The sequence below is a fragment of the Vidua chalybeata genome, chromosome 20 (assembly GCF_026979565.1).
Source record: "Vidua chalybeata isolate OUT-0048 chromosome 20, bVidCha1 merged haplotype, whole genome shotgun sequence".
Taxonomy (NCBI): domain Eukaryota; kingdom Metazoa; phylum Chordata; class Aves; order Passeriformes; family Viduidae; genus Vidua; species Vidua chalybeata.
Genome location: NC_071549.1, coordinates 194,473 through 219,476, shown reverse-complemented (window position 1 = coordinate 219,476; position 25,004 = coordinate 194,473). Strand labels below are relative to the sequence as shown.

The following is a 25,004-nucleotide window of genomic DNA, read 5'->3' as shown; positions in this document are numbered from 1 at the left end:
AAAAGAAAAGCACAGGCTCAGGAAGATTCCTGAACAGCATTCCTACTATTCCAAATACATAAAACTAGTTTAACTTTTTAGCTGTATACTGACAAAGCACTTTGAAAACCAAAGGAGGTAAAAACAGCATGGATTTTTATTTCTGAGCATCTCAGATAACACTCTGACATAAATTTAAATCTTTGCTCATTCAGGCCTTCAGTTGTTAAGTTTCCAAAGGAATGTGCTGAAATCCTGCCCATTGGCTGCAGCAGCAGCTGAGAGAAGAAAACAGCTGGAAGCAAGGAGTTGATCAGGAACACAGCTGGTCAGTATTTGAAACAGATCTTGCAAGAAAATATACCCACAGAGGAGCCTGGAATGATACACCTCTGGCTCAGTCAGTCTTAAAGACACAGGTGGCTGTAAAGGTACACCTGGATGAAGGATCTCAATGTAGGTTTGCCCTGTTCTATTCCTCTGCAGGTCTAGTTTCCTCCTTGTCTAAGACAATCCTAGCAGGTGAGGGCTTGGATCTAACTCCATAAGATCTCCCATGCAGGACTGCTGTAGATGGACTCAGGGCCAGAATGTGATGTTCCAAAAGCAAGAAATGATCACGACTGAAACTCAGTTGAGTCAGATTATTGCAGGATCTTCTGTCCCAAGTACTACTTCCACACGGAACTGTTAAGTTTCCTTCTGTACAGATAGATTTTTGTCCTGTTTAAGCTTGCAAGGCTCCAGGACCCAGGCTCCAAGTCAGCCAGGCAAAATCACAGAAGAAGCACTAGAAGTTCAGCAAGTCCCTTGCACCTAACCTGCACATTTAGCAAAGGTGAAGAGCAGGCTGAGAGTAAGTGCATGAGGGATGTTTGCCAAAACAACTTCAATCAGCAAAGCTGTGCGTATCTAACAGTTCCACAGGCTGATCTGGGACTCTTGGCAGCAGCGGAATATCAGCACTGTGAAAGACATCCTCACTCTTCAGCACAACTAATTGTGCAAGAATTTGGCAGCTGCAACTCAGCAGGGTCAGGGTGAACCAGAGGCATGATACCAACTGACATCAACCATGCTTTTTGAAGGAGAGGAAACTGTATGCCATGGTCCTTAGGTGGAACACTGCAGGCAAGTCTCCAGACCTGCAGCAGTAGAATGGAAATATCACCAGCACCTCCTTTGTGCAGGCTTCTAGAGTTAAAACGAGGCTTAAATCAGAGTATCCCCATGAAAACACTTGGACTAGACAGTTCTTTCACACTCATGACTCCATTTGAATTGTCAGAACAGAGGAAATACCCTCAAGAGACCATACCTCCAGGGCTGTAGTCCTTCTTCGAATCTTCCTTTTTCTGGTGAGGAAGGGTAAATCTGTAGTCTATACTTTCATGTACCCAGCCTTTCTCAATAAACAAGCCAGGAACCTCATCTGAAAACAGCCAGTACCTGTAAGAAATGTGTGTTATTAGGTACCTGTCTCCTTTTCTGGCTAGTATATACATACTATATGTATAGTATATACTGTATATACATACATACACTTTTATTTGTATTGAGTGGAGAAACATTTGTGTGCTCAACTCATTAAAAGCTGAATGCATGCATATCTTTATGTTAACCCAGCTGAGAAATAGGGAAAGCTTTGCTTAGAATCCATTCCAAGAGCATGCTTGTCCAACAACCATGGAGAAAAAAAAAAAAAAAAAAAAAAAGATGGTAACAAGGTTGCTGAGTACCCAATGCCAGCACTTGAACCTTCACTGGTCCTGACCTCCATGGGAAGGCTTCAAAAAGCTGGACACGTAACCAGCCGCTACGTCCCACATACACAAATACTTTCCACTTCTATCTCCTCTGCAATTCCATACACCCTTCCTATCAATCCCTTTCTGGAGGATGGTATCTGACACAGTCTTTCTCCCAGGGCAGAGGTGGAAGCTCATGGTCATTTCCTTTCCCACCTGTTGTGATTCCTGTCAGTGCCAACTGGGGTCCTGCGCATCACCAGTTTGGCTTTGGCAATTCCATCCTGGAAAGTTTTCTCAGCAGCAGCTTTATGCCTCCGGATTCTTTCTTCCTCTGCTTCTTTCTCCATCCTCACTGTTAGAATCAGCAAAGAGCAGCATTAGCTTTCCTTTATTGTATCCAGACATCAATATTTTACTATACCATGGGAGTAAAAAAAGCAGTTTTATTGGGGATTTTATTAAACATTCTTTATGACCATACACTCTTCAGTTTACTTTCTGCCCATCATAAAAAAAAAAAGGAAAAAAACCCAAAGAAAAAAAAACCCAAAAAAACCCCACCAAAAACAAAACAAAAAAACAAACAAACAAAAAAAAAAAAAAAAAACAAACAAAAAAAAACAACAAAACAAACAAAGAAACAAAAAAAAAAAACACCAAAGAAAAAAAAAAAAACAACCAAAAACAAACAACCAAAAACTAAAAAAAAAACCCCACCCATATGGCTATATATAGAAGTAGTAGTTAAGTTGTAAGGATGGACTGGGTTGAAGAAGCCCTGGATAAAAACTCTCATATCACAGAATCATGGAATGGTTTGGGTTGGAAGACACCTTAAAGATCATCTTGTTCCAACCCTGCCATGGTCAGGGACACCTTCCACTACATCAGGGTGCTCCAAGCACTGTTCAGCCTGGCCTTGGACACTTCCAGGGATAGGGCAGCCACAGCTTCTCTGGCCAACCTGTGCCAGGCAAGGTTGGATGGGACTTGGGGCAATCTGGTCTAGTGGAAGGTGTCCTTGCCCATGAAGCGGGGGTGGACCATGATCAACTTTAAGGTCCCCTCCAATCCAAACCATTCCGTGATTCTTGGTCTCCCAGAACAGATACTCCCACATTCCAGCTAAGGTGCGAAAGCCACACTCCGTGAGGGATGCTTATCCCTCACTGTTTCAGAAGGAAAATAACAACCTAGATGAGCTACATTGTCCACTTCTGTCTGCCCAGCATCCACATTTACAACCAATAAAACCCCTCAACTGTAATTCTGAAGTGTTCTCCCTTAACATCTATACTCCTCAAGTAGCACTACTTACACAGAGACAAGGTCTGGTGTCACAACTCGTGATTTAGAGAGGTTTGAGTGGACAGTTTATATTTATACAGCTCCATAACTAATTCTTTAAAGTGAGAAACACTAAACTCAGATTTATTGCCCAAATCCTGATCTGAGAGAAGGGCTGCTGGCAACAACCTGACCAGGGGAACAGCAGCAGGGTCAGCAGCAGCAGTAGGAACTGATTTTAGGCAGGAAATATCTCCTCTGTACCCAAGAACCAGATGATGTTTGGACATAAGACAAATTTTTGGTTATCTTCTGTTCCCAAAACAAATACTGTGTTGCCCAACCTCTATGGGCCTGCCATAATTAGAAAGGTACTGAACAAAAGACACCCACAGATAAAAAACTAGAAGCAGGTATTGGTTTTTCTTAAATATACAAAGTTTAAGCTGTCACAGGAACCACAGAAGATGAATTATAAATCTCCAGTGAGCAAATTCCTTAAAACCAGACAAAGCTTCTGAAAACAGGCTGTCATTTTTGCCATAAAGTTATTCCACAACACACAAACACTCTACTGACTAGGTAATTTTTCTTACCTCTCATTTGTATTTCTTGTTGCTCCCTCTCTTTCTTGGCTTGGATGGCAAGAAGGCGCCTGCTCTTCACAGCACTGATCATATCATCGGCTTCGATTTCCATCCGGTGCTCTATTTTCATAATTTCGTGTTTTTTCTTTTCATTTCTTCCCATCATATGCTCTTCTTTCCCGTTCTCCTTCGTTTTAGCCACCATTTCTTTTCGCTTCTGTTTCTCTGCCCTCTTTTTGTCATTCTCCTCCTTCAGGACAGCCAGGCGCTCTTTCCACAGCTCAGCCGAGGCCTGCTGCTTGGCCTCCACATGGTCTTGCACTGAGTACGTCATTAGGATCCGGTGACACAGCGCTCCAAGGATCCGTAATTTCTCTTCAGGAGTCAGCTCAAAGAACTCCGATGTCTCCAGTTTCTCCAAAAACTCATCCTGTACCTCATTATCCTCGAAAGCTGCTGAATCCTTACTTTCATCTACATTATCTGAGACCTCGCTTTCCTCTTGTACATCTGACTTGCGGAGGCACAGGCGAACCAACTCGGAAGCGGAATGCAGCGTAAGTGGGATTTCAGAAAGTTTCATTCCCAGCTCAGCATAATCCTCAGCAATTTCATCCTGCAGCAGGGTCTGCAAGAGGATGACCAGTACTCTGTTCAAGTACAGGAAGCCTCCCTTTTCTGCACATAGGGCTTCCATCAGGGACACTGCTGTGATGGGATACTGAGCATCTGGCATCAATAACCCTGAGTAACAGCTCAGGAACTCCACCACCATGGCCACATCCCCAAAAAGTGTGTTAGGAAGCCCCTCTGGAGTATCAACCAGTTTAAAAGTAGGCAATGTCTTCCCTTTCAGATCTTGGTCCTCAAATCTCCTCTGTTTTTCCAGTTTTTCCTTCATTTCCTTCTCCTTCCGCTCCTTTGCTCTTTCCTTCAGTTTCTCTTTCAGCTTTTCCCTTTTCTTCTTCATGTACTCCTTCCGTTGTTCCTCAGTCATGGTGGCCCATCTCTTCCTGTGTTCCAGGAGCTCATAGCGTTTCTGTACCAACCCTCGTAAATCCTCAGGGAGACGGGCACGGTCCTCATTGGAAAGCAGACGAGCTGTTTTGGAGATGATGCAGGAAAGAGCACTTTTTTTGTCTTCCCGGTCTTTGTTTTCTTTGTAATAGGCAATGAGATGGAGTGCTGCAGGAGGCAGATGTTTCTGGGGTTTCCTGGAAGATCCAGGGGTGCCTCCAGAATTCCTGGGAGCCCTGGACACCTTAGTGGTACCTTTAGCCATGTCCAGCAGTGTCATTTGTTTCATTTTCATCTTGGGGGTCTTCAAACCTTTCCTGGGAGACTTTGCCTTCCCTGATGACTTCTGCCCATTCAGAACCCTTTTGCCTCTTTGCTTTTTGTCCAAGGATTTGTTGTTGCCCTTTCCTAGTCGGCTCCTCTTTGGAATGTGAAAGTTAGAACCAAGTTTAGTAGGTGACACAATTTTCATCACCTCTTCCAGCTCCTCTTTAGTACAATTTGAGTTCTTAGAGTTTTTCACCTTCAGCGGAGAGCCAATTATAGACTTTTCCAAATGCACATGACACCACAGGGTTGGACTCAGTGGCTGCCCCAGTGAAGATCCGTCTGCTTTGGATTTCTTAGGAAGCTTTCTGTCAGGCGACCGAGAGCTCTTCCTCTTGGTTGAGGGATTGAGAGCCATATACTAAATTAAACAAAGAATTATTTTGTATAAATATTGAAAGGTAAATAAAAGTTACCTAGATCTCTTTCTGTCAATTATTTTTTCCCATGTTTTAATGTTTGTTTCTAATGAAATTGCTCATTGCATTAAGGGTAACAGGCTTCTGCAATCATAATCAGAGTCAGAGAATGGCCTGGGTTCGGAGGGACCATAAAGATCATCTTGTTCCAACCCCTGCCACAGGCACGAACAACTACCACTAGACCAGGTTGCTCCAAGCCCTGTTCAACCTGGACTTGGACACTTCCAGGGATGAGGCAGCCACAGCTTCTCTGGGCAACTTGTGCCAGGGCCTCATCACCCCCACAGGGAAGAATTTTTTCCCAATATTCAATTTAAACCTACTCTGTGTGAGTTTGAAGTCATTCCCCCTTGTCCTGAACAAATATTTATGTTCTACTTTTAGAACAACACTTGACAGTCTATGAAAAAGTGAGTTTACTGAATGGACAAAATAGTATTTTCTACACCAGAAGATAATTTTAAAACAGCACATTTCATGGTATGGTATTTAGTTGGTTAATATTATATTTGGCTGGTTAGCACTAAGGGCTGGAAGAACCCACTCATGCTATGTATGTATTCAGTACTAAATTTGTAGTATCTGCCATCACTCAATGCAGCCCTGTATATGAACCAGGCCTAATGAAATCACATGCATCCAGGTCTTTGGCCCAATACCTGACACTACCACATAAAGACTGTAACTCTCCCGTTTCTCTTACACCAGGAAATCATGTCTTTACTCATAGACAAGTAATGTAAACCATTAGAAAAATTAAAGGCAGTTGCATCTCAAATTTTCTAAGCAGACCACTGTTCCAGATGTTCAAGCCATGTCACCTCTCAAAAGGTCAACCTTCAAAAGTCGGTTTTCCTGCTCTGCTTCTCTCTGGATTTAACAGATGTGTGGAATTGGCACTTGGGGACATGGTTTAGTGGTGGCCTTGGTGCTGGGTACAGTTAGGCTTGATGATCTTAGGGGGCTTTTCCAACCCTAATGATTTTGTGATTCTAAAACCCAACCAGCACACTGAGGTCTCTGCCAAGACCCAAGGAATGTGTGGCAAAGCAAAGCAGGTACTTCTAGGAATTCTTACCTTATGTGGGTCAAGCAAGAAGTCACTGAATTTACTGGGGAGAGAGTACTTCTTCACTAACTCATCCTCCACAACCCACGGGGCGTTCTCACACGTGCCAGCACGTAGCGCATTGTGACGGATAAAGTACCTCAGGATCTCCTTGTTGGGAGGACGCTCTGTACGGACTAAGCTATCTGCTGGAACGTTGCTGATGATCTTGGAGATAACAAACAGACACACTGTTAATGACTAACTTCTAACCACATTATAAATACAGATCATATGCCTATAAGGAGCTATGATCATTGTACTGCTTTGTGTCCAAAAACTCTTTGCTCATTCAAAGCTCTCTTGGAAAGACTCAAACCAAACAGAATTTGCAGAACTGAGACACACAGAGATTGGTAGGAGGATCAGATAGCTAAAACAGGTAAAAACCATGAGTTTATGATACAGATTTTTTCCCAAAGCCCACTGTTTTATCTCTGATGTTCCTCTAGCTTGTGCTTACCACTGACTTTAAAGCTTTTACATATTCATGTTTGATTTTTTTCCTGAGACCAAAGGAGCACCTCTGCACATACTACTCTTTGAGGTCAGCACTGCCTGACTTGTCAAATTACCAAAGGGTAGACAAAAAGCACGGAGCAGTGCTGCAGCCACCCAGAGCTTCCCAAAGCACTGCTACCTCCAACTCAGAGCAGCTTGGTCAGGACAACAGCAACAACTGCCACTTATGATTTCACTGGTTTCATGAACTGCAAGACCAGAGATGAGGCACTTAAAAGCAACCACAATAAAGCTATGGGACTGAGTGTGTGCGGTACCAACTGTTTCAATGCACAAAATCTAATTTACAGATAGAAACAGGCTGGTCAGCCTCAGACAACTATCCTGCTTCCAGTGCCATGACTCTGACAGAAAGTACTACATTGTGCTGCATAATCACCGGCAGTGATTAATTAAACTTGCATATTCATGTTATAATAGAAAGGACGCAAGCAGACAACTCACCTTATCTTCATTCTTCAGTTTGACATCGTATTTGTGTGGCAGGAATTTAGGTGGGACCCACTTCCTTTCTTCCTTCTTCAACGAAGTGGGAAGCTTTCGAGGAGACCTACGTGCTCGATCATCTGATAAAAGAAGGTGAGACACGGTCTTATTATTACAGTAAAAAAAAAAAAAAAAAAAAAAATCCAGACCACCACTGGATGGGGCATCCTACTTCTTACTTCTTGCTATCTGTACAGTGTTTGGTTAAACTAGAACATTAGGAATATAACCTAAATGGATTTTAGAAATAGCTGGAAGATACAGGCTGGGAATAGAGGCCCAGACCAGTTCTGAACTAAGGAGGTAACACCTATTTTCAAAGAGTACAAAGGACCATCTTCATTTAAATCCATCTCTGCAGACAGTAAGCTGCAACCACCTACACAAAGGTAGAAAATGTCTATAAGATTTATGAAGGGGAGATATAACCCAACCACTAAACCTGCTAAGGGAACACCTCAAACAGCCCTGGCTTCTTTGAAATAGTTCCATGGCAGGAATCACTGACTTGGTTTGTCTTAAGAAGAAAGCAATCTCCAAATGTTTTTATGTTTGTGGCTACCACAGAATCATGGAATAGTGTGAGTTGGAAGAGACCTTAAAGCTCATCTCATTCCACTCCCCCCTTCATTAGACCAGAGACACTTTCCACTAGATCAGCATGCTCCAAGCCCTGCCCAACCTGGTCTTGGACACTTCTAGGGATTGGGCAGCCACAGCTACTCTGGGCAACCTGTGCCAGGGGCTCACCACTCTCACAGGGAAGAATTTCTTCCTAGGATTCAAAGAAAACAATAAAGCAAGCATGAAGGATGAGAGTAATAATCTACTTAATACATAGAGAATCAAAGTAGATGTTAAACCTAAATAAAACTTAAGAATATAGATCTCAGAATCACATAATAAAGCACTGAAGCTCCAGCATCATTATACCTAACATGGTATAAACCCAAGTGACCTCTTCTTTTGTGATTTACTGTCTAGATTCCACAAATAGGGATGGCTATATGGAATTCCATCAAACAGCACCTGGGTATTTGGGTGAGGAAGAAATTACTATCCATTCCATCCTGAAGTTAATTTTAAAAAGCCAACTTCATTTATTGTTGCATTCTATTGTAATAAAACATACATTTATCACAACTCTTCCTACTGGAAGAGTTCAAAGCCACGTGGGTGAAGCTCTTAGGAAAATGGTCTAGTGGAAGGTGTCCCTGCCCATAGCAGGGAGGCTGGAATGAGACCATCTTTAAGGTCCCTTTCAACACAGCTGATTCTGTATGTCTAAAGCATCTATATTGTGTTGTCTCTTGTATTCACTTTATTTTGGATTGTCCAGAGTAGTACAGGTTCCAAGTCCAGCTCAAGCTACAGAACCATCCTTCAGCAGCACAATTTTCAGGACAATCTAGCCTTTCCTTGCTCCAGCAGATTTTCCAGAGTTCATTCCCTAAGCAACTAAAAATGTAAAGTTACTTCAAACACATATGATGCAACAAAGCTGGTATAATGCCGTATTTTTAGTTTCTGAAGCAGAGCAGACTCCTAAGCAGAGAGACTGAAACTACCTTTCTCTGCTTCATTTCTCTTCCAACAAAACCAGCAAGTTTGACACAAGTATTAATAGAACTGCCAAGGTTTGCTCTGTCCCCTCTTACAAGCACAGGCACATAGAGCTCTTAAATCACAGTTATACAGAGCCTGTTACTGCTTCCAGTTACTCACTCTGGTGTAGTGACTTCAACCCACATCAATGGCCACATGTGACCATTATTATAGAGAAAAAATCCAGGTCAGTGTCACCAGAAACCCCCAGCCTCTGTGGATGCAACTCAACATTGCCTACTTCCATAGTCTGCTGTGTAACTGTAAGAAATGCTACGTAACTATATTAACACACTGTGGATGAATTTGTGTCAGTGATGTTACTATGAGTCTATGTTCTGTTATAACCCAGAATATAAAAGCATTAGCAATAAGATAGCCTTTTAGTAACAGCATATGTACAAGGAAAAGAAAAGAATGCATATTTACTGCTTAGGTTATGACTCTGCCAGCATCTTGAGGTGAAAAATGTTGAGGTTCATCTTTCCCAGGAAGGGGAGGACAGTCCCAGCTTCCAGAGGTGACTACATACAGGCCAGAACCAACTGAGTCAGGGACTGAAACAAGAGCAGGAACCCTCATTCCATGCAGTATCTGATCTTGGAGTGCTGCACTGGCAATGCCCACAACTGCTGGAATACTACACACCAATGCCCAAAGGATCATGGTAAATCTTTTTTAAACATCCAGATCCAAAATTGCTGCTGTAAATCTGATCACTGAGCATTTTTGAAGTAAAAGGTACTTCCCATGCCTCTTATGTGGCATCTCGAGAGAATCACCACTCAATAAAAAACACATGTATAAATAAATAAAGCATCATTAGCCCCTCTCCAAGCACAACCCCTGTTTCCAGTGATGTGTATATGGCCAGATTGTTTCTGAAACACCTTTTTTTGCTTTCTGATTATACAGAACACTACAATGAAATCAGAACAGCTCGTAACAGTACCCATCAAAAACAGCTGACAATTTTTAAGCTCAGGACTAGACCTTGCTATGACTTCTTTTCCACTTTTGACTTCATTATTTTCTTGCTGGCCTATTTTCAAAGTTTCCTCTTCCCCACATTGGAGAGGATTACACAACTTTCCTGAATGCTGGAGTCACTATTTACAAACACCAACAGTTTATTCATTTATGAGACTTGAAAATAAAGCTCTCCAGGTTAGAACTATGTTGTGGGATCGGGATAGGTTTGTTTGAAAAAACATTTTGTGATCTGTTTTAAAGAATCTTATAATTCCATTTTAAGAAGTTACACAGGACAAACTTAATGTGTTTGTTTGGGTTTTGGTTTTTTTGTTATTGCTGTTTTTGTGGGGTTTTTGTTGTTTCGTTTTTGTGGTTTTTTTTTTGGGGGGGGGTTAGGTTGTTGTTTTTTTTCCAACAATACTTCCTCAAGAGTCAAGAAAAGCTTTGGACAGCACTACCTATCTCTGCACCAAGAAGAGAATATGAAAGAGGAACAAGGTTTTAAAGGATGCTTTATTTCAAATTATTAGGGAAAAAAAAAGATTTTATTTCAACATATGAAAACTGGAAAGAGAATAAACTAAAAGTAAAAAAACCTCATTTTTTATTATAACCAGAGACAAAGAGTTTGTCTCTGACTCCAAAATAACACACTTTAGAAACAGGGAGGTTTCCACTGAGGATGAGCACTGCAGCCAGAATTTTATAACTCTGAACGAACCTTTGCTGCTCCCCTATTTTTTTTTTTAATACACTTGTTATACTTTAGATGTTTATACATTTCATGCATTGCTTTTAGTATTACACCTTAGAATGACAGCACATTTTTTTTTCCTTTAAATCAGGCAAGAAGAGCTGAAAGCCAACAGCACTGATGCTCCAAAAATTCACCACTAAGAAGGATAACTTCTGGATTTTCACCATATAACACTGTTTAGACATTAACAGCCCAGCACCAAGATGTAAATTTGATTACTGAGCAAACTCCAACACTCACTGCCAGGTGCTACCTACTGCCATGCTGTCTCTCTACTTACTCATACTATCCCTCCTGCTGTCATCCTCCTTCAGCATAGCTTCCTTCTGGTTGTCCTGGGCTGCTCGGCTGGAGTTCTCCTTGTCACTGGACGGAGAATCACAAGCTCCATCAGATTTTTTTTCCGAGGCCTCTTCATCAACTTTCTCCAGGGGATGCATTTTCACAACTTTTACTGGCAACATTTTCTCCTTACCAACCTGCACGGAAATATTGGTGAAGATTGAACTTGAACAAAACAGGTGAGCTAAAGGGCTTTAACACTATGAAGAAGAGAAAAATACCAGCTAAGACGACCTAAAAGCAAAACTCCCAACCCACAGTGTTTTCCAATGCTGCATCCTCAGCCTAAGGACACAGTATGTGCACAACGTGCAAGTGTGTTCTCAGCAACCCCAGTTTAGAGACTATGTCTTAAACACTGCTCACACACATTAACTCCTCCCCATTGTCAAAAAGTTGGAGTTTTCATCAACATTCCCAGTTTTAGAGGGAATTTTCAGATCTTTATGGTCTTTTTAGAGATTTTTAAGCTTTGACTTCAGGCTCCATTTGTTTCAGACTACTGTTCCTTCTGGCAGTGTGTCAAGTGAAAAGATTATGACAGATGATAATTTTTAATTTCTTCTAATTAAATCATGCATTTATATATAAACAGATCATCACATATTTAAGCAGTATAACAATTTTATCTGTTTCCCATGCACACACATATCAGTCATTTTTTGCTTGCTATTATTTCAGGATCATGGAATGGTTTGAGTTGGAGGGCCCCTAAAAACCATCCAGTCCCAAATCTCTGCCATGGACAGGGACACCTTCCACGAAGTATGGACTACAGAACCACTTTCCATCCAAAAGCAGGTCCTGTCACTGGGATTCTATAGAGAATAAATTTTCACATCCTTCTAATAACTTGAGCGGCTAACATATTCTTCCCATCTCTTACCTTTAGCTATCTGGAATTAGCCCTATGCAGAAGCACAGGATAAAATGGAAAACATATCCTTACCTCAAAGTCACACTCTTCACCCACTGCAAATTTGGTCATGATCTCCAACCAAGCTGCATCCACCAACTTTTCCAACGACACAGTGTTGTGGTGGACTATTTCCAGGACCAGTTTCTCATACCAGATAGGAAACTCCTCCTTTAAGCTGAGCAAGCACAGGAGTTTTTGTTATTCAAGGGAATAAAAGCCCAAGTGCAAAGTACCCTCCCATTTCTCAATTCCTTGTGTTAACAGCCACAAGGACCTTCAAGGCAGATGCTCCATTAGCAGGCAAACATCCAAGGGCTTTTTGCTCCCCCCCTTCCCCAGGTGTTAGCTGGCATGAAAATCCCAATTGTCCTGGTCCTTCCCAGAAGGAATACTGTGAACACTGAGGAAGAGCAGCACTGAGTGTGAACCCTTTCATGATGGTTACTACTGCTTCTCTATTAGATATTAAATATAGATCAAGATGACACAATTATCCTGGGGCTTCATTCACTTACTTCATTTATGCTTCATTCATTTACTTTAAAATGCTTGTTTCCAGTAACACCAAGAGTCTGATAAAGATTTAGTATTTCCTTCTCCCCCAACAGGCTGCCAGCGCAGTAAAGACAGGGGCAGGTTTACACAATCATATTATCTTGCTAGAGAAAAATATCTTGTGTGTTTCACACGTCATGATCTTCAAACTTTTCCATTCAAAGAAAAGAAAGGACTGCGACATTAAACTTCCCTTCTTCCCCTTCTAAAAGCTGACCTCAGGAAGCTGGCAGGGACACTAAGGCATATGTTGCATAAAGCCTTCTGGCTAAAAAGTCCATTTCAAGTTACCATAAGGAGGAAAAAAATACTCCATTTTTCCAAAGCACTTTCATCTTCCCAAACTCCAGGATCCGTGGCTGAGAGCCCTCAGTTGTATGTGCTGTGTTACAACTGCCATGAATAAATTTATCCCTTTAGCAACCTGTCTAAATGAACTTTTTTTTCCATCTTAGTGTCAGGTATTAAAGCAGACAAACTACCTGGGAAGCTTTTCATCCCGTTTCAAAGAGACAAGACCAAAATCTAATTTCACAGAATCTTCCCAGACCCCACCCCCCCCTCCATATTAGAGAGACTATAGCTAAATTTCTAATTGAGAAATTTCCCATTTCTATTTCATTGAAATTTCTTAATGTTTCCAGAAGCGGCCAATCAATCCAACATGGATAATCAAAAGAAAGTAGCAGCAGACCACTGAGTTTTGACTCAGGATTTTAAGTTTATGGAGCTGCCTCTGCACTTCCCCTGCCCTCTCAAACAACAACACCAGGGAGCAAAGCCTGAAGGCAGTAGAGCATCACCACTCAAAGAACTACCAGCCAAGGACTATTAGGAAATGGGCTTCTTATTTGTTGGCTTTAAGGTTGTGGTTAACCACAAATGATGGTGAATTTCTCCTTAGGAGAAGGCTGTGAACTCTTTGCCAATGGATCAGAAACATGAAGAGAGGCAGCAGAAAATTCCACCTCTTAGGAGGTGTCTTAGGACATTCTCCACAGTTTATATCCAGGAGAAAAAAAGTCACAGAAGTCCAAGTCATCAGTTGACAGAATGGAGAAATACATCACTTGTTTGGCATAATTCCTACAATTTGGTAATCATACAGTAAATTATATGTGTTGGTTGAGGCAAGGACTTGCACCTTTACAGAAAATTCACTTCTATGACAAGGGCCATGCTGGATCTCATCCAAGGATTCCTGTGGGCTAGAAGAAGAGGTCAGGGCCACAGCAGCCCAGAGGAACACAATTTGCACAGAACAAGGACTCTGTTTCAAGTAGAGCAGATTCCCCAAAATCTCACTACATTTTTTTTTAATTAGTGCAACGACTCTAATGCAGATCTGGAGAAAATAATTACAGGTGCGGACCTGGCTGATCTCAAACACTTCAACCAACTCCTTTTATTCTATTTTGACAGTATATTGTTCAAGATTTGTCATCTTTCCCTCTAAAATATTTCCAACACTCCAGGGGCTTTAAAATATGCCAGGTGCCATATGCTGAACTATTTTGGTTGAAGTAATACCAAGATACAGCACCAAATAAGTAAATTACCCAATTGTATTAGTGATGGTTTAAAATTTGGACTTAATTTGCTTTCAACTCCAGAATCCCCGGATCCCCTTACCTCACCTCACAAACTAGCCACACATTCCCAAGCCCACTCCTACACCCAACACCTAAAAATAGGCACAAACCCACATCTCCACCAGTACTTACAGTTCAGCAACCTCCTGCTCCTCCTCCCAAGCCTCTTTGTGTGTCAGCTGGCTGCTTCCTGTGCTCTTGCACGTCCAGATCCGCTCGCTGTATCGCTCTAAACGTGCTTCGTACTCTCTGTACGAGTGGCAGCTCAGGAAAACAGGATTTATGCAGTGGAAAGCACAATCACCATAGCACAAAACAGTAAAATTTAATTAAACTCTTATGACTGGAGTGTACAAAGGCTAAGGGGAGCCTCAGTACAGTCTGACCCCGTGACTACCATGAGGATGCTGTGCTAAATCAAATGTGTTGATGCTTTCTGAGGCCAAAATGCCTGTCCTGCTCATCTTGGCACAGAAGATTCCACACCACCAATAGCTCAGCTGCACTGCACAAGGGGAACACAGATGGCTGAAGGTTTCACAGCATTGCTAACTTACTTTTCAGCTTTTCCAGTCTGATATACTGGGAAACAGCACAATCAATGTCACAGGCACATGCAGGAAGTACAGCATGGATTGCTGCTAAATTCCTGGCAATAACTGTTGTGGCACTGCTACTACTAATGCCTTATGGCGGTGTTACAAAATCCAGATGCAAATTACCAGGCTACCCATCACCCCAATCTTTTGACAAAAGCAAAAAACAACCTAAACCATTTGAAACTGAAACCCTTAGAAAGGCCATTTTTTCCTTTAGTTTCCAACATGAGGAGCTCTCTCACCAACAACATCACCTGCTTCATGGAATCCCAGAATCCCAGAATGGTTTGGGTCAGAAGGGACATTAAAGTCAATCTTGTTCCACCCCCCTGTCATGGGCAGGGACTACACTAGGTCACTTCAAGCCCTGTCCAACCTGGCCTTCCAACACTTCCACGGCTTCTCTAGACAACTTGTGCCAGGAGCTCACCATCCGCACAGCAAAGACCTTCTTCCTAGTATCTAATCCAAACCTACTCTCTTTTAATTTGAAACCATACCCACTGGTCCTGTCACTTTATGATCTTGCAAAAAGTCCCTGTCTTTCTTGTTGGCTCGCTTCAGGTGCTGACACTCCTGTGTCACAACCTGCCTAAAGGTTATGTTATTCCAGGTGGAATTACATGATTAAAGGGTGCCTGGGCAAGCCACTGGGGTGCAGAGAGCAATAGCTACTCTGCTGTGAGCATCTTTGGCTGCTCTCCCTGTTCCACCTGAGTGGCCATTAATAGTCAGGGTAAACAGAAAGCAGCTACTTCACACTCACTATGGACAGAACATGCACAGGCACAATTATCAGTGTGGTGTAAATCCACATCAATTGCCTTGTGATCAATAACTCATGCCTTCTAATGGGAAGAGGAGAAATTCTAAGAGAAGCAAGAAAAGCACCTTTTGCTTCTCCTGCATATGACCTCCAGTGGCAAAGCCAGCATGAACCATAAAGCACACTGGGTACAGCCACAGCTCAGCCCACTGCCACACCAGCAACGATTCGCAGAGCCTTGTGGGAACAGCAGATTGCTCTACACTCTTGCACAGGCAGAGCCACCAGCTACAGCACAGCACTCGGTGTGTCTCACACCTTTTGCCATTCAAGAACACTGTAGTGTGACCAAGAAATCTTTTTTAAGATTCCTATTAGGAATTACAACTCCAGCAAAGCAAATTTCCTTAAATGTTTCCTCACAGCTCCAAGGTAAAGCATAACAAGGTACAGCAGCTGCATTATGGGTGTTGATGCACAGGTAACTTGCAGACACAGCAATCTTGCCCTGTGATCAATGCAAGGATATTAACCATGCACTATGCAAGGATATTAACCAGGAACAGAGTCAACTCCAGAAGAGTCTGCCACAGTACTCCCTTTTCCTGAAGCACACTGCAAAATCCAGCAGAAATCCCATGGCCTCCCAGCTTGTCCTGCTTTGGAGTCTCCTGCTCCTCAGCAGAAGAAAAGACCGGACAAGTTATCACCCCACTATTATTCAAGCCGTCTGGCCCATTCTTACCCTCCTTGGGGTTTAAAAGATGCTAAATTTTTCACAGAAACAAGAGGTTCTGTGGTTCAGGGGCAGGAAACATGATCATTGTGGTGGAGCAGTGTCGGAACCCAAGGTGTCCCTCAGACACTCTTGGATGTTCCAGGATGTTTAAAGGATTTTCCCTTAGTTTTGCTTGTGTGTTGTTTGTGAAGTGTCTGGTAATTGGTGGAGTGGGCTCTGAGAAAGAGCCATTTAAAAAATTCAACACATACAGAGCTTTATTCAACCGCATATAAAGTGTTGCACCTGCCTCCCCCCTTTTCTGTTTATCACTCGAAATCTATCCACGAAAATATAAAACAAATGCAAAACAGCATCATCAAATTGCAAGAAGTTACAAGATCCTAGTGGGATAATTTCATCAACTTTTTTAGTCTCTCACCATTGTAGAGGAAGCTTTTGAAAATAGCATTTTATATTCTTATAGGATTTCTAGTTCTTCTGCTTGTTCTGCCGTGCATTTTTCTATGCATTCGGCGGGTCATGGACAAAGTGGCAAGACAAGTTTTCTTGGTACAAACAGGAGGGGGAGATGTCGGAACCCAAGGTGTCCCTCAGACACTCTTGGATGTTCCAGGTCCAGGTCAGAAGCCTCTGAGACCCTGGCAGGCACCCGGGAACCCCTGTGGTTTTGAACGTGACCCATGGAACAACTTACCAACCTTGCCGGAAGAACAAGAAATCACAAAAGTTTAGATATTATAATAGAAGTAGTCACAAAGTGAAAGGAAGGATTTTTAAGTGCTGTACAGGGGGGTTTTAAGCCTTGTACAGAGGGGTCTGAGTTTTGTACATGGGGGTCAGAAGTTCTAAGATGGAGGGATTTGGGCATGCCCTGTCCTCCTTCTTTCTCCTTCCTATCCTTCATATTCTTAGTGATGTTAACACTCACAGATTAGAGTAGAAAGTCACTGTTCAATATAGGTGACAGGCATTGGGGAAAAACTATAAACATTTAATACGTAATGTGTGATATAAAAGATGGCACCAGCCCCTTGGGCAGAGGAGACGGAGGGAGACGCAGAGGGAGAAGGAGTCAGAGAGAATGCCAAGGAGTGTGCGTGCCTTGAGATAACATGCAATAAACTGCCTTAAGACTGGACAAGACTGCTGAGTCTTTCTTTGAAGGCACGAGTTAGAAGAGAGACTTTACCACCTCCCGGGGTCACCCCAATCTGGAGGAGAACCTGACAGAGCACAGGCAAGGAAAAAAAAAAAAAAAAAATCACAGCTTATCTGCAAAGTCCCACTGACCAGCCCAAGAGTGCCACTGTGATGCCTATTGTAGTGATACTGAGGTAGGAGAGAAAAAGAAATATAAAAAATTAAATCAAACAAGAAACAAGGAATCTTCTTTGAATTTACAGCAACTTGGGACTGCAACAGGTTGCCCAGAGTAGCTGTGGCTGTCCCAGCCCTGGGGCCAGGTTGGACAGGTCTTGGAGCAACCTGGTCTAGTGAAAGGTGTCCCTGCCCACAGCAGGGAGTGGAACAAGATAAGCTTTAAGATCCCTTCCAAACCAAACCATTCTGAGATTCTATGATTCAATTAATCACTTTAATAATGACTAAGTTGCAACCATAATAATATTTATTCCTGTGCCTTTCCCACAAAGAACAGCATTAAAACCAAATCCAATCCCCACAGCAGACAGGAGCTTAAATGCAGGAGCAGGAGTCACCTCCAGCTTCATCCAGCAATCCTTCTGCATTCTCCCCTTGGTTTCCCTCTGTGTATCTGTGGAATAACTGAATGACATATTTTTTTCCCCTAACATAACTTCTGATATCAGTAGGGAGATCCAAGAGACTTTTCCCTATGAACTTTTCCCTTGTTCACACCTATGAAAACAGGCTTAACCTTACCATATCAGGACTCACATTTCCCAGACAAGCCTGGAATTTAGAAGTAACAGAGAGGGTCATTCCCTGTTCAGCTCAGATCTGCCTCTTCCATGTAATTTAATTCCACCTCCAGCTGGTCAGCTCATCTAACACTGACCCTGGACACACCCCTTACCTAGGGCTCGAGGCTTGTCCCACAGTGTTGACCCTACCTTTGTGCTCTGCCAAGACCTCCAGGTCAGGTCCTGCTTTGAATTCCTGGGGCCAGCACAAAGCCAAAATGCAGGAGGATATTTCTTCAAAGTTTACTATAGCTTAAACTTTCCACTACATATATACTGTTTGTCTTCTCCAATCAGACTGGAAACAAACCCTAGAAATTTCAGATTGTTCAGCAGGTCTGATCCAGGACTGCAAGTCATCATGCCCCTGGTATGCCAAAATCAACCCACCTCTCTACACAGCTGGAGCCTCCATTGCCAAAAATTCCCAACACAGGAATGAATTAAAAATCCTGGACGCAAGTTACTTGTGAACATTGCCCAAAAAGCTACAAATAACATATATATTAAATGAAGCAACTGACTAGCCACTCTGTAGGTGCTAACATATCACATCTGTTTCCATCCCACTGCAGATCACCTAATGCTGAAAGACGGCAAAATTAAAGTACAAACAAAATTACAGTAGAAAAAAGGGACCTTTTTAAAGAAAGAGGTTTAAAAGTTAGCAAGCTAACCACTGCACAAAACAACTGCTGACAGAATAAAAAGTTTACTTCTTCCTCAGTTAGTAATTTCTGGGAGAGCACTAATATCAACTCCAAAAAAGTTTTACTGTATCTGAATTGTCTGCACTTACATTAGCCAAGAAGGTAAACTTCCCAGAAATGTGGATACATTTATAAGGATGTGTGCCAAAGTTCTTCTGCAATTGGGAGTGTGACACAACAGTACCTTGGTGCTGCCACCTTCCAGGCAGAGTTTGTCTGGCCAGCATCACATGTGAGGATGTGAGCAGCAGCCTTTAACCTGCCAAACCCGGCCCAACTCCTCTTCTTCCCTGCGCTGATACCATACAGAAGTATGAACTAAAGACAGCAGGCTTTTATTCAGAGAGGAGACAATACAGCTTCCCAAAACTGGAAGTTGAGGGAAAGCTTTGGCTGGAACAGCCCAGGGCAGCTGAGCTCTCTGAACTCAGCATATCTCCTGATCCGGCACCAGTTTTCCAAACCATGCTGCGCAAACCCACATGCCCACAGCTGAGCTGACTGTCCACCAGGGTACACACTGGGTATTTGGGAGACTGCAGATGTTCAGCATCCACTGCACTGGTGACAGCACTGTACATGTGCAAAGCATTTTCCTGACACTTCAGGTAGCTCAGAGCACACCCCACTGAGCTACTGCAGGGACGAATCTATCCCTGGCTACCCCACGATCCACCATCCCCACACCCACAAGATTAGCGAGACCAGAGGCTTTGCCAGGATGCAAAGGGTTCAACACAGCAGGACTTCTCTTATAAGGTTTTTGCAGGATTTGGCAGTCAAAGAAAACAGCATAAAGCTACAAAGGAAAAAGAGGCCAAGTAAACACCTGAACTCTGCTGACCAGCATATTCCACTCCCACTGCTGCAAACACTTCCACAACACACACCCAAAGGGAAGATGTCTCTCCTCATGCACACCACCACAGTCTCCATTTTTTGTGTGACCCAATCTGCAGCAGCTGCAAATCCTAACAATAAAAAAAGCTTTAAGAAATTTTGATGTCCTTCAAATGCCTCTCTTGTAGCTGTGCAGTACAAGAACTTACACAGTCTTTAGGGGAAGAGCTGATGAATAATTTTTAAAGATAGAAAACAATTCAGGAGACTATATTCTGTCAGGTCTTGGCATAAATAACACTATGTGAAAACTCAGGTACCTCCTGGCACACTCTCAGTAGGCCCCTCCCATCTTCCAGAGCCACTCCTCCTCAGCACTATCTGTGATAAATGGAAGTGACCAAAAAAACCCTCCAAGTCTTCCTTGGGTAACATTTCCCTCCAGCTCACTGGCTCATTTGCAATTTTCTGTTCCACTTTTGGCCTAGCATATATTATACACTGTAAACAAGGCAAAGCAGAAACCCAGCATTGCTTGGTTTCTCTTTTTAGCCTCATGACGTCTGTCTGCCAAGATGAACTTTCTAGAACATGCTAGGCTGCCTCCCACAGCACCCCATTAAATACTTCCTCCAAGAAAAGAGCATCTCCCCAGAAACTCAGTGCTTGTCTTGGTTTCTTCTTTCCTTCGAACCCTACAGCTAAAACCCTCCCCTCTGAGGATGAGAAACTAGCATTTCCCCCCCCCCCCCTAATTTTAATAACACCCAAGTGTTCACAGAAACACGTTTTCCACCTACTCACTAGATCCACAAGAGCCACTCAACAAAATGGTGCTCTCAGAAGGAGCCTCAGAACTCCCCTGTGCTGTTCCGACAAGGCAGATGGCCCTTAAAGCCATGTCTTCTTTTATAAAAGTAGTATGTAGGCTTAAACTCATCTTTTTGACCACTGATCACTCCTCACAGGGAAAGAGAAAGAACTGCCTGATCAGGTGGATGACTGAGCTACTTTCAGTTTGCACACACCAAAAGAGCAGGTTGGCATCACAGACTGCATGTTTTCATTTGAAACACAGTTAAAAAGCAAGTCTCCAACACTCCACCTAATCTTGTTTTACTGGAGTGAGTGTATTAACAATGCCTACCTGCACTCAATAGATGCATTTTCTCTTCAAAAACCACCTAATCCTTCCTAGAGGCTTCCTCTACCTGTTCTGTTCACTGCAGAAACATGACATTCTTTAACACAGGGGCTATGGAAGTTCTGGAGCCCCTCTGTCTTCCACACTGCCAACACCTCCTTCCTATATTCACGCATTACCTCTCACTTAGAGCCAATCCTTAGTTCGCAACTCAGATCCTGATTTCTATCACACAAACACCAACCCAGCCTTCTGAAGCAGCAAGTCTGCACGTTACAGCGCCGAGATCCTGCCCCTTCAGCCCTGCTGCGGGCCCGGACAGTAATTTTGCCGCCGCGCAGCTCTGTCAGTCACCAGCCCGGCCCAGGGCCACTTCCTGCGATCAAGGACTGTCACACGCAGGGAAAAAAAAAAATTAATTGTTTTTTATGCAAAAGCAGCCCAGGAAGAGATACGCTCAGAACGAAAACCCGGGATGTACACAGCGAGAGCTCCTGCCGCTGTTTTAATTCTCCAGAAATTAACGACTGCGGAAGCCTCCGGTGCCAGTGGCTCCAGGCCCGCGGGACCCCAGCTCCAGGAGTGCGTGAATTGCTCTCATAGCCCGCTTTGACGGTCCCCGTTAGCTCCGCTCCCCGCCCGCTCCAGTCCCGCGGAGTTGCTGTCCCACTTCCTCCGCCCGCCTGGAACAGGCTCGGGAGCTCCTCAGGGAACAACGACCCCGCCGAGCCCAGGGCAGCGCCCGCCGCGCTGCCCTCACGGTCCCGCTCCCCGCCCTACCCCGCCACTGCTTTGTTCGGCTCCACCGCCCCGACCCCCCCGCGCCCCGGTGTGGAGGATACTCGCGAGTGCGGAAGGCCTCCTGCGTGTGGGGGATGACGAACAGCTCGCCCGACTCCCCCGGCGGCAACGGCTTAGCCAGCGGGAACGGCTTGCGGCCGAGTAGCGGCGCCATGGCGGTAGCCGGTGGGGCCCGGGCGGGACGGTTGAAAAATGGCGGGAGATTCCGCTCCCCCTCACGGCGGGCGGCGGGACCGGCCCCGCGCGCGCGCCCCTACCCTGCCGCCCCGCCCCGCAGCGCCCACCCCCTGCGCCGCGGCGCCGACAGTCTATTGGCTAGACGCCCGCTCCGCCGGCTGCGGATTGGTCGCACAGCCGGTCGATCGCGCCGCCTCGCCCCGCCCCGCCGGCGCGGCGGGGTGAGAGGTCGCGTTATGTAAGTGGCGGCGCAGCGCGCGGCTCCATTTTGTCGCCCCCCGTTATCCGCCCTCTCCCCCTGCCGCGAGACGACCAATCACAGCGCACTCCGCCCCCTCCAGTCCCCTGGCTACCAATCAGAGCGCGTTCCGGCCACCGCCCCTCCTCGCGCCCATCCGGGTACCCCCGCGGGGCCGCGAGCCGGGCTTTGTCCTCCGCGTCTGGCGCGGGGCATTGTGGGAGTGCGGGGAGTTGTGTGGCGGGCGCAGCCGCTCTCGGCGGAAGCCTTGGGCTGCGCCGCGCCGCCTGTGCGGCCTCTCAGCGTCCCCTCGGCGCCGGCTCCCTCCGCTCTGTGGGGAAGCGGAGCGGCGGCTCCGGCGGGACGGCCTCCGGGGCGGGTGAGGTTGAAGAAGAGGCAGGAGCTGCGGCCTGGGTGCTGTTAGGACAATGGGGAAGGAGGCCCGAGCAAAACGTGGGTGCTGCTCCTGGGAATGAAGGAAAGATAAAAATTCGAGAGTTGTGGGTTTATGGTTTTATTTTTTCTTTATAGGAAATGTGTGGGGGGATTTTGTGGCATGAACATTTACTGGGGATTGGAGGGGCGGAAGCTCGAGCACTGCCTGCCTAAAGCACTCACAGAAAAAGCTGTAATCTCATAGCTCTTTCCCGGGGATTGGAATGCAGATTTGTGTTTAATGTGTAAATACATTCTAGGGATCCTGGGTTTGTGCTGTTCATGGCACTGAGGACTGGGTCTGCTTTATACAGCCCTGTTGTGACTTCTTCAGGATGAGAAGCAGCAACGCTGGGAAACTCATCTTGTTCCAACCCCTGCCATGGGCAGGGATTCCTTCCACTACACCAGGTTGCTCCAAGTCCTGTTCAGCCTTGCCTTGGATGCTTCCAGGGATGGGCCAGCCACAGCTTCTCTGGGCAACCTGTGCCAGGACCTCACCGTTCTCACAGGGAAGAATTTTTTCCCAATACCCAGTCTAACCATGCACTGTGTCAGGCAGATGGACACTCAGATTACGTCCTGCATGTAAAGGGCTGTTTATGCTGGGTGATTTGGCCCACATGGATGTATGAACTGGGACCAGTTCTGCTCTGGAGCAGCAGAATTAATGGTGTAATTCATTTTCCTAGAAGACAGGACAATAACTGGATCTCACACAGTATTCTCCAGATTGTAGATGTAATAATCAGATTATCATTAGTTTACTAGATTGCTTTATAAGAATGAGGATCCCATCATTTCTGCTGGTGAAGTATTAAAATCATTTAACTTCCGTGGGTGCACACTCATGTGACATGTTGTGTAATTCTGGGAAGAAGTTTGTGCTGTGAGTATCCCTGGAATACAGCAGTTGCATAATGGAACACAGAGCACAGAGTCTGCCTGAATCAGAAATCCAGTGTATTTTCCACAGCATTGTAAACAGGCAGGAAAGAAGGGTAATGCTGCAACATAAGTGTTCACTCTTACATTATTGTTGTTGGTACTAGTAGTAGTATTCTGCAATGGAACAGGCTCACAGTGAAGTTATGCTCCATCCCTAGAAGTGTTCAAGGCTAGGCCGGACAGGACTTGAAGCAACTTGGTCTAGTGAAAGGTGTCCCTGTCCATTATTTGGATGGAACAAGATGATCTTCAAGGTCCCTTCTAACCTATCCCATCTCATGAGTCTATGATTCTATTTACTACCAGAACAGATATGTAATGCCATAAATCCATCAGTGAGTGTAAGAATGGTTGCTGAGGATTCCCATTACCCCTGTAAGGGGCTGTAAGAGCTGCTTGAAAGCACAGTCAGCTCACAGCCAGTGAAACAGGTTATTGTGGTACTTCACATGGAGCTTGGCTTCATTCCATGTTACTTTGTCAGAAATTAGAGTACCTGAGCTGAAATTCTACATGGTGTATGTCTGCCTCTCTGGGCTGTGGCGCAAAGTGGGGAGGAGAAGGAAAACTAGAGTGTAATGAACCGAGGGAGAATGGGGAGCAGACCTGTGGAGCAGTATAATGTGGGAAGAACATGCTTACCTGAAAGGTGGTGTTGAGTGAATATGGCCACTCTGTAGCTCTGACAGTGTGGGGACACATCAGGGGTCTGACCCTGGGGAATGGCAGCATGCAGGGAGGGGGACAGCAGGCACAGGGCTAGTCCTTGGCCAGGGAGAAGCCTCAGGGGAGCCGGAGGGAGGCAGGACCACAGGGAGGGATGGGAGGGTGAGCTGCCTGTCCTTGCACATCCACCGTGGAGCCATGTGCCTGTTCCTCCGTAAGCAATCCATTGGGATCTGAGGCATGGCAACCCTCCAGTGCTGATACAGGACTGGTAAAGGTCTGGTGTCTCCCAGTCATTTTTCAGGCTGGGAAATTGCATGTAGTTCCTGGCACAGGTTAATCATGCACTGACCAGAGAGCTGTTCATTTACCCTGCAGCTGCTTGCTGAGGCACACAAAGGTTGGGTTTGTCTTCATGGGCGGTACCTGCCCATTGCAGCATCTTCTTAGCCTCAGGAGCTCTTGAGTTACTCCAGGATGATTTTCCAAGGCTGTTGTATACTGTCTCCCAGTGCCCAGGAGATGGCACTCCTGCATTTGGACAGTGTGCAGCTGTTCTCCACACACACCAGAGGTTGCCTGAAGAGGAAAATCCCATCATGGGATGCCTGTTTGGCTCTGCTGGGGAGGGAAGTGGCCACATTTGCAGGGTCTGGTGATCTGTCCTGTTCTGGGAGATACCAAAGCTGGGGTGGTGAGCTGTGAGAACAGTCTCTGCTCAGCAGGCAGGCGTTCCTGGATGTGTATTGATGGCACAAAGTCCA

The 25,004-nt window shown here is 44.8% G+C and overlaps 1 protein-coding gene across 3 annotated transcripts in view; it reads right to left on the bottom strand.

The window, feature by feature from the left end:
* BAZ1B (bromodomain adjacent to zinc finger domain 1B) overlaps positions 1 to 22,018 on the bottom strand; it is a 44,771-nt gene extending 22,753 nt beyond the window's left edge. For 2 of the 3 annotated variants that reach the window (XR_008434374.1, XM_053961625.1), the window contains exons 1-9: positions 21,818 to 22,018; positions 14,364 to 14,480; positions 12,115 to 12,259; positions 11,104 to 11,302; positions 7,445 to 7,566; positions 6,449 to 6,646; positions 3,614 to 5,309; positions 1,944 to 2,082; positions 1,298 to 1,428 (exon numbers count right to left, since the gene is read on the bottom strand). Coding sequence is in view for 2 of the 3 variants with exons in the window: in XM_053961625.1 (XP_053817600.1) it covers positions 1,298 to 1,428; positions 1,944 to 2,082; positions 3,614 to 5,309; positions 6,449 to 6,646; positions 7,445 to 7,566; positions 11,104 to 11,302; positions 12,115 to 12,259; positions 14,364 to 14,480; positions 21,818 to 21,930 (2,860 nt within the window). In the remaining variant the exon portion in view is untranslated. The remainder of the gene's footprint in view (positions 1 to 1,297; positions 1,429 to 1,943; positions 2,083 to 3,613; positions 5,310 to 6,448; positions 6,647 to 7,444; positions 7,567 to 11,103; positions 11,303 to 12,114; positions 12,260 to 14,363; positions 14,481 to 21,817) is intronic. The other variant, XM_053961626.1, reaches the window with a different exon arrangement.
* Between the last annotated feature and the right edge of the window lie 2,986 nt (positions 22,019 to 25,004).